This window comes from Mobula hypostoma, chromosome 19 (assembly GCF_963921235.1).
Source record: "Mobula hypostoma chromosome 19, sMobHyp1.1, whole genome shotgun sequence".
In the NCBI taxonomy this organism is placed as follows: Eukaryota; Metazoa; Chordata; class Chondrichthyes; order Myliobatiformes; family Myliobatidae; genus Mobula; species Mobula hypostoma.
Genome location: NC_086115.1, coordinates 2,047,817 through 2,063,032, shown reverse-complemented (window position 1 = coordinate 2,063,032; position 15,216 = coordinate 2,047,817). Strand labels below are relative to the sequence as shown.

At 41.3% G+C, this 15,216-nt stretch overlaps 1 protein-coding gene across 1 annotated transcript in view; it reads left to right on the top strand.

The window, feature by feature from the left end:
• The window catches only part of smc3 (structural maintenance of chromosomes 3), a 132,070-nt gene extending 121,802 nt beyond the window's left edge, over nucleotides 1-10,268 (top strand). Inside the window, exon 29 of the mRNA XM_063071234.1 lies at nucleotides 9,732-10,268. Within this exon, the coding sequence (XP_062927304.1) occupies nucleotides 9,732-9,803 (72 nt within the window). The 3' untranslated portion in view covers nucleotides 9,804-10,268. The remainder of the gene's footprint in view (nucleotides 1-9,731) is intronic.
• Nucleotides 10,269-15,216: the final 4,948 nt, after the last annotated feature.

Below are 15,216 nucleotides of genomic sequence, written 5' to 3'. Positions count from 1 at the left end.
CGAAATAGTTTTTGCACGGTTAACCAAAGTAGAAAGAACTACTCTAAGTTGGGAGGCATGATGGTGGCTGTTATTATTGAAGTATAAGTCTGTGTGAGTGGCTTTCTGATAGATCATGGCCTACTTCCGCTCCTATATCTTACGGTCTTATAAGTAGGCCATTCTGCCCATCAAATCTGCTCTGCCATTCAATCATGGGCTGATCCGATTCTTCTGGGCATCCCCACTCCCCTGCTTTCTCCCCATACACTTTGATGCCCTGGCTAATCAAGAATCTATCTATCTCTTCCTTATGACCCAATGACTTGGCTCCATAGCTGCTCGTGGCAACAAGTTCCACAGATTAGCCACCCTCTGACTAAAGTAATTTCTCAGCATCTCTGTTCTAAATGGATATCCTTCAATCCTGAAGTCATGCCCTCTTGTCCTAGACTCCCCTACAATGGGAAATAACTTTGCCATATCTAATCTGTTCAGTCCTTTTAACATTCGGAATGTTCACAAGATCACAAGACAAAGGAGCAGAAGTAGGCCATTTGGCCCATCGAGTCTGCTCCGCAGCTCCCCATGAGCTAAACTATTCACCCATCTAGTTCCAATTTCCGGCTTTTTCCCCATATCCCTTGATACCCTGACTAATTAGATACCTGTCAATCTCCTCCTTAAACACCCTCAATGATCGGGCCTCCACAGCTGTATGTGGCAACGAATTCCACAAATCCACAACCCTCTGGCTAAAAAAATTTCTCCTCATCTCTGTTTCAACTGGGTACCCTCTAATTTTAAGACTATGGCCTCTTGTCCTGGACTCACCCACCAAGGGAAACAACCTTTCCGCATCTACTCTGTCCAACCCTTTCAACATTCGAAATGTTTCTATGAGATCCCCTCTCATTCTTCTATACTCTAATGAATACAGTCCAAGAGCTGACAAACGCTCCTCATATGTTAGCCCCTGCATTCCAGGAGATAAACTGCCCGATTATCTCTTCTTCCAAAATGTACAACTGTACATTTGTCAACATTGTATCTCATCTGCAATTTCTTTGCCCACTCTCCTAAACTGACTAAGTCTCTCTGCAACCTTTCCGTTTCTTCAACATTTCCTGCTCCTCCACCTATCTTGGTGTCATCCGCAAACATAGCCACAAAACCATTTAATCCATAATCCAAATCATTGATAAACATCATAAAAAGAAGTGGCCCCAACACCACTAGTAACCGACAACCAATCAGAATAGGATCCCTTTATTCCCACCCTTTGCTTTCTGCCTATCAGCCAATGCTCCACCCATTTCAATATCTTTCCTATAATTCCATGGGCTCTCATCTTATTAAGCAGCCTCATACACGGCACCTTATCGAAGGCCTTTTGAAAATCCAAATACATAACATCCACAGCCTCTCCCTTGTCAATCTTATTCGAGATTACCTCAAAAAATTCCAATAGGTTGGTGAGGCAGGATCTTCCCTTCATGAAACCATGCTGGCTTCGGCCTATCTTGTCATGCACCTCGAGGTATTTCATAACCTCGTCCTTGAGGATTGACTCCAATATCTTTCCAACTACCGATGTCAGACTAATAGGTCTGTAATTTTCGTTTTGCTGCCTCCTTCCTTTCTTAAATAGCGGAACTACATTTGCGACCTTCCAGTCCTCTGGAACCATGCCAGAGTCTATTGATTCCTGGAAGATCATTTCCAATGCTTCCACAGTCTCCAAAGCCACCTCCTTCAGAACCCTTGGGTGCACCTCATCCGGACCGGGAGACTTATCTATTCTTAGTCCACTTAGTTTCCCAAGCACTTTCTCTCCAGTAATCTTGACTGTACCTAATTCTATTCCCTGATACCTCTGGCTATCAGGTATATTGCTCATGTCTTCCACTGTGAAGACTGATGCAAAATACTCATTCAGTTCCTCCACCATCTCTTTGTTATCCATTATAATTTCTCCAGCATCATTTTCAATCGGTCCGGTATCTACCCTTGTCACTCTTTTACTCTTCATATACTTAAAAAAAACTCTTAGTATCCTTTTTTATGTTAATCGCCAACTTCCTTTCATAATTCATCTTTTCTTTCCTAATGACTTTCTTAGTTTCCTTCTATAAGTTTTTAAAAGTCTTCCAGTCTTCATTTTTCCCACTAATTTTTGCTTCCTCGTACGCCGTTTCTTTTGCTTTTATTTTTGCCTTAACCTCTCGTTAGCCACATTTGTGCCATTTTTCCATTCATGATTTTCTTTTTTCTTGGAATATATTTTTCCTGTATTTTCCTTATTTCTTGTAGGAATTTCATCCAATTCTGCTCTGCTGTCCCTCCATTTAGCTTACTTTTCCAATCGACTTGGGCCAGTTCCTCTCTCATACCACTGTAATTTCCCCTGTTCCACTGAAATATCGATACACCTGATACCAGCTTCTCCTTTTCAAATTTGAAACTGAACTCAATCATATTATGATCACTACTTCCAAGGGGTTCCTTTACCTCCAGCTCCCTAATCGCCTCAGGTTCGTTACACAGCACCCAATCCAAAACAGCCGGTCCCCTGCTGGGCTTCTGGACAAACTGCTCCAAAAAGCCATCCTGTAGGCATTCTACAAACTTCCTCTCCTGAGATCCATTACCTTCCTGACTTTCCCAATCCACTTTCATATTAAAATCCCCCATAATTATCTTGACATTTTCCTTCTAACACACTTTTTCTATTTCCAGCTGCAACTTGTAGTCCACATCCCAGCTGCTGTTTGGAGGCCTGTATATAACTGTTATTCGTGTCTTTTTACCCTTGCCATTTCTTAATTCTACCCATAAGGATTCTACCTCTTCTGATCCTATGTCCCTTCTTTCTATTGATTTGATATCGTTACTTACCATCAGGGCCAGCCACCCCTTTTACCTACCTTCCTATCTTTCCTATACACTATGTATCCTTATTCAGCTCCCAATCACATCTATCATTTAGCCATGACTAGGTGATGGCCACAGTGTCATATCTTTTAACCTGCAGCTGTGCAGCAAGGTCATCCACTTTATTTCTAATGCTGCGTGCATTTAAGTACAGTACATTTAGATCAGTATCTGTTGTCGATTTTGCTATATTTCTATTTTGCAGCAAATTATCCTGTATATTCTCCGGCCTGTCCTTCTTGCCATCTTTGCTGCACAGTATTTTTGACATTTCTATTTTCTTCTTCCTGGACCCTAACACCTTGGTTTCCTTCCCCTTGCCAACTTAGTTTAAACCCTTCCTAACAGCTATATTAAACAATCCCACCAGGATATTAGTACCTTTTGAGTTCAGGTGTAATCCATCTTTTTGTATAAGTGATACCTTCTCCAAAATAGATCCCAATGATTCAAGAATTTGAAGCCCTGCCCCCTGCACCAGTTACTTAGCCACACATTCATCTGCTTAATTCTGCTATTCTTACCATCATTAGCACACAGCTCAGGCAGCAATCCTGATAAAGGTCCGGCTTTTCAATTTTCTATGAGATCCCCTCTCATTCTCCTAAACTCTAGGAAATACAGCCCAAGAGCTGCCAGACGTCCCTCATACGGTAACCTTTTCATTCCTGGATTCATTCTCGTGAATCTTCTCTGAACTGTCCAATGTCAGTATATCCTTTCTAAAATAAGCAGCCTAAAACTACATACAGTACTCTCAAGTGTGGTCTCACAAATGTTTTATAGAGCCTCAATGTCACATCCCTGCTCTTATATTCTATACCTCTCAAAATGAATGCCATCATTGCACTTGCTTTCTTCACCACCGACTCAACCTGGAGGTTAACCTTTAAGGGTATCCCGCACAAGAACTCCCAAGTCCCTTTGCATCTCTGCATTTTAAATTCTCTCCCCATCTAAATAATAGTCTGTCCATTTATTTCTTCCACCAAAGTGCATGACCATACACTTTCCATCATTGTATTTCATTTGTCACTTCTTTGTCCATTCCCCTAAACTACCTAAGTCTCTCTTCAGGCTCTCTGTTTTCTCAACACTACCCGCTCCTCCACCTATCTTTGTAACATCGGCAAATTTAGCCACAAATCCACTAATCCCCAATATCAAGTCATTGACATACACCATAAAAAAAAAAACAGCAGTCCCAACATTGACCCCTGTGGAACTCAGCTGGTAACTGCCAGCCAGCCAGAATAGGATGCCTTTATTCCTACTCTCTGTATTGTTCCGACCAGCCAATGCTCCACACAGGCTGGTAACTTCCCTGTAATTCCATGGGCTCTTATCCTGTCAAAGGCCTTCTGAAAATCAAAGTACACCACATCTCCTGCATCTCCTTTTGTCTACCCTGCTTGTAATTTCCTCAAAAAATTGCAGTAGGTAGTCAGGCAGGATTTTCCTTTCAGGGAACCATTCTGGCTTTGGCCTGTCTTGTCATTTGCCTCCAGGTACTCTGTAATCTCACCCCTAACAATGGATTCCAACAACTTCCCAACCACTGATGTCAGGCTAACAGGTCTATAGCTTCCTTTCTGCTGCCTCCCATCCTTCTTAAATAGCAGAGTAACATTTGTAATTTTCCGGTCATCCGGTGCAATGCCAGAATCTATCGATTCTTGAAAGATCATTGTTAATGCCTCTGCAATCTCTCCAGCTCTTTCCTTCAGAACCCAAGGTTCCATCAGGTCCAGGAGATTTATCCACCCTCAGACCATTAAGCTTCCTGAGCACCTTCTCTGTCATAATTTTCACTGCATGTACTTCACTTCCTCAACACTTTTGAATGTCCGGTCTACTGCAGGTGTCTTCCACTATGAACATAGAATACCTACAGCACAATACTGGCCCTTCGGCCCACAACACTGTGCCAAACATGTCCTTACCTTAGAAATTTCCTAGGGGTATCCATAGCCCTCTATTTTTCTGAGCTCCATGTACCTGTCCAGGAGTCTCTTAAAAGACCCTATCGTATCCGCCTCCACCACTGTCGCCGGCAGCCCATTCCACACACTCACCACTCTGTGTAAGTAAAAGAAAATTTACACCTGACATCTCCTCTGTACCTGCTTCCAAGCACCTTAAGACTGTGCCCTCTTGTTAGCTATTTCAGCCCTGGGAAGAAGCCTCTGACTATACACATGATCAATGCCTCTCATCATCTTTTACACCTCTATCAGGTCACCTCTCATCCTCTGTCGCTCCAAGGAAAAAAGGCCGAGTTCATTCAACCTATTCTCATAAGGCATGCTCCCCAATCCAGGCAGCATCCTTGTAAATCTCCTCTGCACCCTTTCTATGGTTTCCACATCCTTCCTGTAGTGAGGTAACCAGAACTGAGCACAGTACTCCAAGTAGGGTCTGACCAGAGACCTATATAGCTGTAACATTGCCTCTCGGCCCTTAAATTCAATCCCACGGTTGAGGAAGGCCAATGTACTGTATGCCTTCTTAATCACAGAGTCAACCTGTGCAGCAGCTTTGAGTGTCCTGTGGACTCTGACCTCAAGATCCCTCTGATCCTCCGTACTGCTAAGAGTCTTACATTAATACTATATTCTGACATCATATTTGACCTACCAAAATGAACCATCTCACACTTACCTGGGTTAAACTCCATCTGCCACTTCTCAGCCCAATTTTGCATCCTAACAATGTTCCGCTGTAACCTCTGACAGCCCTCCACACTATCCACAACACCCCCAACCTTTGTGTCATCAGCAAATTTACTAATCCAAAATACGCATTCGGTTCTTGTGCCATCTCTGCGTCTCTCATTATAATATGTCCAGTGTCATTTTCTGTTGGTCCTATATCTGTCCTCGACTTCTCTTTTACCTCTTATCTACTTGAGCTTTTAGTATCATCTTTGATATTGGTTGCCAGTTTCATTTCATAATTCATCTTTTCCTTCCTGATGACCTTCTTAGTTTTATTCTGCAAAGTTTTAAAAGTTTCCCAATCCTCTATCTTCCCACTAGCTTTAGCTTCCTTGTCTGCCCTCTCTTTTGCTTTTACTTTGGCTCTGAATTCACTTGTCAGCCACAGTAGTGTCCTTCTTCCATTCAAAAATTTCTTCTTATTTGGAATATATCTGTCTTGTACTTCCATCATTTTTCACAAAAACTCCAGCCATAAGCTGCTCTGCTGTCCTCCTGCTAGCGTCCCTTTCCAGTCAACTTTGGCCAGTTCCCCTCTCATGCCATTGTAATTTCCTTTATTCCACCGAAATACCACCATATTGGAATTTAGTTTCTCCTTCTCAAATTTCAAAATGAGCTCAGTCATATTGTGATCGCTGTTTCCTCAGGGATCCTTAACCCTAAGCTCTCTTATCATCTCCAGATCATTGCACAACACCCAATCCAGCACAGCTGATCCCCTAGTGGACTCAACAACAAGCTGTTCTAAAAAGCCACCCCTACAAATTCTCTCGAGGTTCAGTTTTTCCAATTCACTTTCATGTTAAAATCATGTTAATAGCCATGCTTGAGGCTACTGTCTGGTTTTCGTCATATTAGAATGTCCAAGAATGGGAGGCAACCATTCTTCTCAATCTCCATCATAAATTGAATGTTTGGATGTATGCTGTTCAGATGATTGTGGAACTGTTGGAGTGCCTGGAGTCCTTGAGGCAACACTATGAAGGTGTCATTGATGTATCTGAAGAAGCATTTGGGGTATCTGGGTAGTTTTCCCTATTTCCACAGCTTTTGGAAGGATTGCCAGGATCCTGAAGAAATACCAGATTAATACCATCCACAAACCTGTAAGGAAGTTCAAATCACAGTTTATGTGGGTCAAAGATGATCTGGGACTCCAGGTGACTGGCGCTTACAGGATTCCCTGTGAATGCAGAACAGCGTATATCGGCCAATCGGAGCGCATAGTGGAAACCCACATCGAGGAGCCCAGTAGGTGTGTCTGTTTGGGTTACTTGGAGAAATCGGCAGCAGCAGAACACTGCATTTGCAATGGCCATAGGATTAACTTCGGCAGGACAAAACTACTGTGCTGCGTCATTGGCTTTTGGGACCGCCTGATGAAGGAAGCCATGACGTAAGACTAGAAAAGAATTTTAACAAGGACGAAGATCTCACTCTTAAGTAAGAACTGGAATTTGATTGTAAGCAAGGTGGAAGAGCAGAAACCTGATTTGATGAGCACTGACCAATCAAGAGGGACAAACGACATGGGGTATACAGTGGCATGCAAAAGTTTGGGCACCGCTGATCAAAATTTCTGTTATTGTGAATAGCTAACTGAGTAAAAGATGAACTGATTTCCAAAAGGCATAAAGTTAAAGATGACACATTTCTTTAATATTTTAAGCAAGAAAACTTTTTTTATTTCCATCTTTTACAGTTTCAAAATAACAAAAAAGGAAAAGGGCCTGAAGCAAAAGTTTGGGCACCCTGCATGGTCAGTACTTAGTAACACCCCCTTTTGGCAAGTATCACAGCTTGGAAACACTTTTTGTAGCCAGATAAGAGTCTTTCAATTCTTGTTTGGGGGATTGTCGCCTATTCTTCCTTGAAAAAGGCTTCTAGTTCTGTGAGATTCTTGGGCTGTCTTGCATGTACTGCTCTTTTGAGGTCTATCCACAGATTCTCGATGATGTTTAGGTCAGGGGATTGTGAGGGCCATGACAAAACCTTCAGCTTGCACCTCTTGAGGTAGTCCATTGTGGATTTTGAAGTGTGTTTAGGATCATTATCCTGTTGTAGAAGCCATCCCCTTTCCGTCTTCGGCTTTTTTGCAGATGGTGTTTGCTCATTGCGGCCAAAAAGTTCTATTCAAAAGATTCAAAGGAACATCTAAACAAGCCTAATGCATTTTGGAAACAAGTCCTGTGGACTAATATGTTTGGAGAAAAAAGGGTGCAGAATTTTATGAAAAGACCCCCTCTCCAACTGTTAAGCACGGGGTGGGGGGGGTGGATTGATCATGCTTTGGGCTTGTGTTGCAGCCAGTAGCACGGGGAATATTTCACTGGTAGAGGGAAGAATGAATTCAATTAAATACCAGCAAGTTCTGGAAGCAAAACATCACACCATCTGTAAAAAAGCTGAAGATGAAAAGAAGATGGCTTTTACAACAGGATAATGAACCTAAACACACCTCAAATTCTACAATGGACTACCTCAAGAGGTGCAAGCTGAAGGTTTTGCCATGACCCTCACATTCCCCTGACCTAAACATCGTCGAGAATCTGTGGCTAGACCTCAAAGAGCAGTGCATGCAAGACAGCCCAAGAATCTCACTAGAACTAGAAGCCTTTTGCAAGGAAAAATGGGCGAAAATCCCCCAAACAAGAATTGAAAGACTCTTATCTGGCTACAAAAAACGTTTACAAGCTGTGATACTTGCTAAAGAGGGTGTTACTAAGTACTGTCATGTAGGGTGCCCAAACTTTTGCTTCGGGCCCTTTTCCTATTTTGTTATTTTGAAACTGTAAAAGACAGAAATAAAAAAAGTTTTCTTGCTTAAAATATTAAAGAAATGTGTCATCTTTAACTTTATGCCTTTTGGAAATCAGTTCATCTTTTACTCGCTTAGCTATTCACAATAACAGAAATTTTGACCGGGGTGCCCAAACTTTTGCATGCCACTGTATATACCACCGGACTAGACATACCTAGGCCTCATCCCTGATGAAGATGGCATAATTAGTCATTGAAACGTCAGTTAAAAGTGATAACCTGTACCTGGCTGGAAGCCCGAGACGAGTTTATTAGTTTAAAAACTAATAAAATGGGACTTGGCAATTTTATGCAGTTTTTATGGACTGTCACTAGTGACAGGTTGGAAGAAAGTGGGTGGGGCATGGTTTGGGAGGAGGAAGAGTGGGCAAAAATCCAAGCAGGTCAGAAAACTTTGTATTCCCAAGAATGTTCAAACAACACAGGCAAATTCTAAGCTCTTAAGAAATGATGCTTTTCCAATGATTTATTCTCTCCCTTCCCTGATTTGTAATCTGTAAATCGAAGGTAATTAAATTTAGAATCAAGTTATATCATAAATGACTAAGCCTCCTTGGAATTGTGGTTTTCACTGATATGTAACATAGTAGATAAGGTAACTTACCAAGCTTCAAGATGCACTTTCAGCACTTGGTTTTAAATTTGGAAAACCCAGGAATCCGAAAACACTGCTTTGCCTTTATTACACTATTTTTTTTTAATTTGCAGATTTTAGAATTTAGGCAAAAGTAAATTAATCAACTCCTTGAGACTGCCTTGTAAGATCATGACCTCAGAGTCACTTTCCTGCTTTCTCCCCATACTCTGGTAGTTTAAAAACTTATTAGTCTCAACCGTGAATATATTCAGTGACTCTACCTTCATAGTTATCTGGGTTAGAGAATTCCAGCCAATGGGAGAAGTAGCTGTTTCGTCTATTTGGAGTGGGAGATCCCTCATTCTGAAATTATGCCTCTGGTTCTAGATACTCTCATTTCGAGAAACATTTTCTCAGCATCTACTTTGTAAACCCTAAATTTTTGTGTTTGAATAAGGTCATCTCTATCACTAGCAAATAAGAACCCAGACAACTTCCTTCTTGTACATCAACACTTTCAGCTCAGGAATTGGTGTAATTTGATGTAATTTACTGGTATATGAATTCTTTTCACGATAATAGTTGCTCTAGTTCCTCCTGTAAAGTTTCCCCTTTTCTTCGTTAATAGTTTCAGTTGCCATGCTTTTGCATTTTATATACTTTGCTACTTTATTTAGATATTCATACAAAAACTTTTTCAGGTCAGTCATATTGATGTGATCACAGCTGAACAAGCCAAAGATTTTGTGGAAGACGATACCACGCATGGATAATAACGGCAGGATTTGGTTTCCAGTCAATTGAACATAAGTTGTATACTTTTTATCTGCAGTTTTGATTTGCACTAATAGTGCTCATATTATTACTAAACTCTAGGTAATTGCTGCATCTTACATAGCTGCTTAAAAATTCTAACTTCTACTTTTGAAAATGAACTGGGATAAATATAGTTGGCCTTCATGGCATTTAGGACGTGACCAGAGCAGATTTTTATTTGAAGGAATTTGGCTTGTATTATGACTCCTTGTTGCTGTGTTTTATTAAAAAAAGACACCTGCTTCAGATACCCTCCGCATGCAAAGTTTAAGTATGTCCATGGCTTTGTAAAATTCCTTGTAGTTGTTTATACACTTCGTATCTTCCATTGCAATAGCTTTGCTCTGTATACGTTTTACCATTTCTCTCTTGTATTTTCGTTTAAAGAGTTGCAATAAAATGTTAGATATATATTTTAGTGTTTTTCTATGGTGAGTCGTCTTATTAAATTGCAATTCTGATGTCTTTCAGCTTAATCCAATTATTTTTGACTATTAACATAGAACAATACAGTACAGGAATAGGCCTTCGGTCCCTGATATCTGTGCCAACCATGATGCCAATTTGAACTATTGCAATCTATATCCCTCCATCCCCTGATGCTGTGTTCCAGCCTCCTACCAATGCATTTTAAAAAAAACTTGCCTCACAAATATTTTAAGAGTTTCTCCAGTATTTGATATTTCCACTCTGGGGAAACTATACCCTTGATAATTTTATGCATCTCTTTCAGGTCACCTTCAGTCACCTCTAACATTGAAAGAAACATAGGAATCCTACAGTGCAATATAGACACTTCAGCCCACAATGCTGTGCCAAGCATGTACTTACTTCAGAAATTTCCTCAGCTTACCCATAGCCCTCTTAATTTTCTAAGCTATCCAGGAGTCTCTTAAAAGACCCTATTGTATTCGCCTCCACCAACATCACCGGCAGCCCATTTCATGTACTCACCACTCTCTGCATAAAAAACTTACCCCTGACATCTCTTCTGCACCTACTAACAAGCACCTTAAAACTGTGTCCTCTCCTGTTGGCCATAACCCTATCTGAAGTCCTCCAATACCCTAGTGAATCTATTCTCTCCGGCACAATCACATCATTCCTGCTGTGTGATTATGCAGGTTTCCCCCGTCATCCGAAGGTAGAGCGTTCCTATGAAACGGTTCGTAAGCCAGAATGTCATAGTGAAGAAGCAATTACCATTTATTTATATGGGAAAAATTTGTGAGCGTTCGCAGACCCAAAAATAACCTACCAAATCATGCCAAATAACACATAAAACCTAAAATAACAGTAACATATAGTAAAAGCAGGAATGATATGATAAATACACAGCCTATATAAAGTAGAAATATTTCTCTACAATCATTGCCTGCACTGTTCTCCGTAGCAAAAATCTCACACAAGCGCTCTGGGCAAAAACACGGCGCAAGCGCTCTCCAGTAACCTTTAAGCTATGAAGCTGCCAAATCATACCAAATAACACCTAAAAATACACAGCCTATATAAAGTAGAAATAATGTACGTACAGTGTAGTATCACTTATGGGAATCGGGAAGACATCGAGCACACTGATGATGGTGTGTTAGGCTGAGTCGTCGGAGGTTGGGGTGGTGCAGTGACCCTCACCCTCCAGGCCAGCTACCGATACCGATCTGCAAAGAATGCAGCGGTGGCTGGGACACACCCATCACATCTTTAAGAAAAAAGCCAAAATAAACAAGCTAATTAATTAGGTGCCGCCTGGCACGTAAATGTCGGCCCAGATCAGAGGCGACGCAATCGGCTCTGATCTGGATCGATATTTACATGCCGGGCGGCACCTAATTAATTAGCTTGTTTATTTTGGCTTTTTTCATAAAGATGTGTTGGGTGCCTCCCGGCTACCGCTGCATTCTCCACGAAACAATATCTGTCGGCGGCCCGGGGGTTGGGGTGGTGGGACACTGGGGTGTCATCTCATCGTTGATCAGGACAGGCAGATCATCTTCTTTTATGTCTGCCTGCCTTGATGTCGAAGGTCGAGGTTCGTCGTCTGCTGAAGGCTTGCTTGACTGCTAGCATTGCGCATTTTTCTACCATACAGTTCTTTGTAAGCACTCAAACCATCTTGCAAATATGCCCTAAACCGACGTAGCCTTTCAAAATTAGAGTCGTACTTTATCATTGCAGCGAAAAACTCACGCAGTTGCATCACGTTCGGTTCCTGGACGACTTCACTTTCAGTCCGTTTGCAACTGCATTCGGTTTCGATTGTTATCCTTTCCTTCCAATTGCATCAGCTCTTCATCTATCAGTTCTCAGTCATGGGATGCCAAAACCTCTTCAACATCATCTTCGTCGACTTCCACAAGCCAAACTCACTTTGTCCTTGCTTCGTTCACCACAATTGAAACGCTTAATTATGTCTAGTTTTACGTTAAGTGTAACACCCTTACGAGCTCTTTTGGGCTTTTCCGATACCTTAGAACTTATCTTGCAAACGGCTGCTCACAGGCACGAGTTTAAGCAATGCCGGTGAGAATGCAGTTCCGAATCCGGGGGAGGAGCGGCTGCTGATTTTTTTCGTGCGCTGCCTTTTTTCGTAACAGTGAAAACACCTTTTTAGCGAAAACAGGGAACTAATGTAGGTCTTTCGTAACAGTGAGGTTTCGTAAAGCGAACGTTGGAAAGGCAGGGGACACCTGAGGTACCAGAGAAAATACTTGCAGTAATAAGGTTTAATATATCGTTTAAAGTTGTATTTGTACCAGACAGGAAAAGCATTAACTTTTTCGGGCAGATTTAGTGTGAATCGATCACAAAGTAACACATACTACTTTTTTTTGTAATTTATTTTTTATTGAATTTCATCCTCAAACAAACATTTCCAGAAGATGTATTTCAGATACTGTACATATACAGCATATAATCATATTTGTCACAAATCTCCACATAATATTTGTGAGGTATACACTTATAGAAAGGAGAGGAAAGAAAGAACAATCAAAAGAAGCAAAACTATGTACAGAGTAGGGAGTGATCCTTTTTTTTTACAACATACTCATTGACTTGTGAGAATAAAACCAGGCCTATGAGGTGTTATGTAGTTAAACCATTTTTTCCAGTATGAATAAAATTGTTCCTGCTTATGGTTACAGATGCTGTTATCTTCTCCATTTTGTAAATGTCCATTGTAATTAAAACATTTTTTCTTTCGGTCCGTTTGCTACTGCATTCGGTTTCGATAGATCCAATGGTCGTATTTCCAGGAACTCGCACACCACCATCTAAGTGTGCTCTTCCTCTGTGTACTCCCTCCACACCAGCCTAGTGCTGCATATCTACAACTGCTAGAGAACTACAGCATAGAACAGGTGCTTCAGCTCAGTCCACTTAGTATTTCTCTCCATAAATACTGCCTGACCTACTGAGTTCCTCCAACAATTTCCGTGTTGAAGATTTCCAACACTGCAGAATCTCCTGTTTGATACAGATGCTTCCCTGGTATCATGGATTTTTGATTACCTGACTGGCAGACCACAGTATGTGTGCTTGCAACACTGTGTCCGACAGAGTGATCAGCAGCACTGGGGCTCCACAGGGGACTGTCTTGTCTCCCTTTCTCTTCACCATTTACACCTTGGACTTCAACTACTGCACAGAGTCTTGTCACCTTCAGAAGTTTTCGGATGACTCTGCCATAGTTGGATGCATCAGCAAGGGAGGTGAGGTTGAGTACAGGTCCACGGTAGGAAACTGTCACATGGTATGAGCAGAATTATCTGCAGCTTAATGTGAAAAAGACTAAGGAGCTGGTGGTAGACCTGAGGAGAGCTAAGGTACCGGTGAGCCCTGTTTCCATCCAGGGGGTCAGTGTGGACATGGTGGGAGATTACAAATACTTGGGGATACAAATTGACAATAAACTGGACTGGTCTAAGAACACTGAGGCTGTCTACAAGAAGGGTCAGAGCCGTCTCTATTTCCTGAGGAGACTGAGGTCCTTTAACATCTGCCAGACGATGCTGAGGATGTTCTACGAGTCTGTGGTGGCCAGCGCTATCATGTTTGCTGTTGTGTGCTGGGGCAGTAGGCTGAGGGTAGCAGACACCAACAAACTCATTCATAAGGCCAGTGATGTTGTAGGGATGGAACTGGACTCTCTCACGGTGGTGTCTGAAAAGAGGATGCTGTCTAAGTTGCATGTCATCTTGGTCAATGTCTCCCATCCACTACATAATGTACTGGGTGGGCACAGGAGCACATTCAGCCAGAGACTCATTCCTCCAAGATGCAGCACAGAGCGTCATAGGAAGTCATTCCTGCCTATGGCCATCAAACTTTACAACTCCTCCCTTGGAGGGTCAGACACCCTGAGCCGATAGGCTGGTCCTGGACTTATTTCATAATTTACTGGCATAATTTACATATTACTATTTAACTATGGTTCTATTACTATTTATTATTTATGGTGCAACTGTACCGAAAACCAATTTCCCCCGGGATCAATAAAGTATGACTATGACTAATTTCCATCCATACATTTAAAGTTGGGCTCTCCTGTGATAACCATTTCCTGGTAAGGGTCTTTTTACCAGCCACCAGCAGTACATTCATTAAATATGTCTCTCTTTTCAACCATTCTTGAGATATATACCCAAAATATATGGTCTTACTCTCTACGGGTATTTCACATTTAAAGATGTCTTGTAGGGCATTATGTATCCCACTCCAATAGTCTTTGATAATGGGGCATTCCCAGAAAATATGATAATGGTTTGCATTTTGATTTCCACAATTTCTCCAGCAAACAGGGGGGTTACTATCATAATGGGATTTCCAAAAGGGTGTAATAAAATATCTTATCAAGTTTTTCCACCCGAACTCCCTCCATTTCTGTGAACTGGTACACTTCCATTGATACCTCCATATTATTGTCTAGTCTTCCTCAGATATTATTATCCCTCCTTCCTTCTCCCATTTTGTTTTAATGTATGAAGTCGAATGTGTTTTAAGACTTGACAAACCCTTATACACGCTTGAAATGATTTTACTACCGTTGTCTGAATTATATGCTTTTCTAAATAGCTCTATCAGACATGTACTTGCCTTGGTTACATTTTTAACTGTCCTATTAACATACTGTTGCATCTGTAAATACCAATAAAAGTCTTGTTTTTCTAATAAGTGTTTCTCTTTGAGCATTTCAAAACTGAACAGTGTTCCTTCTTTCATTATATTGCAAATAGCTGTTATTCCTTTAGCTGTCCAGTCCTGAAATCTAGCATCCAGTTTATTCGGTGTAAAATCGGAGTCATATGCACACCATTTAAGAATGTCTCTCTCTAGTTTATATTCTTTTATAATAGTTTTCCCAATTTTAAG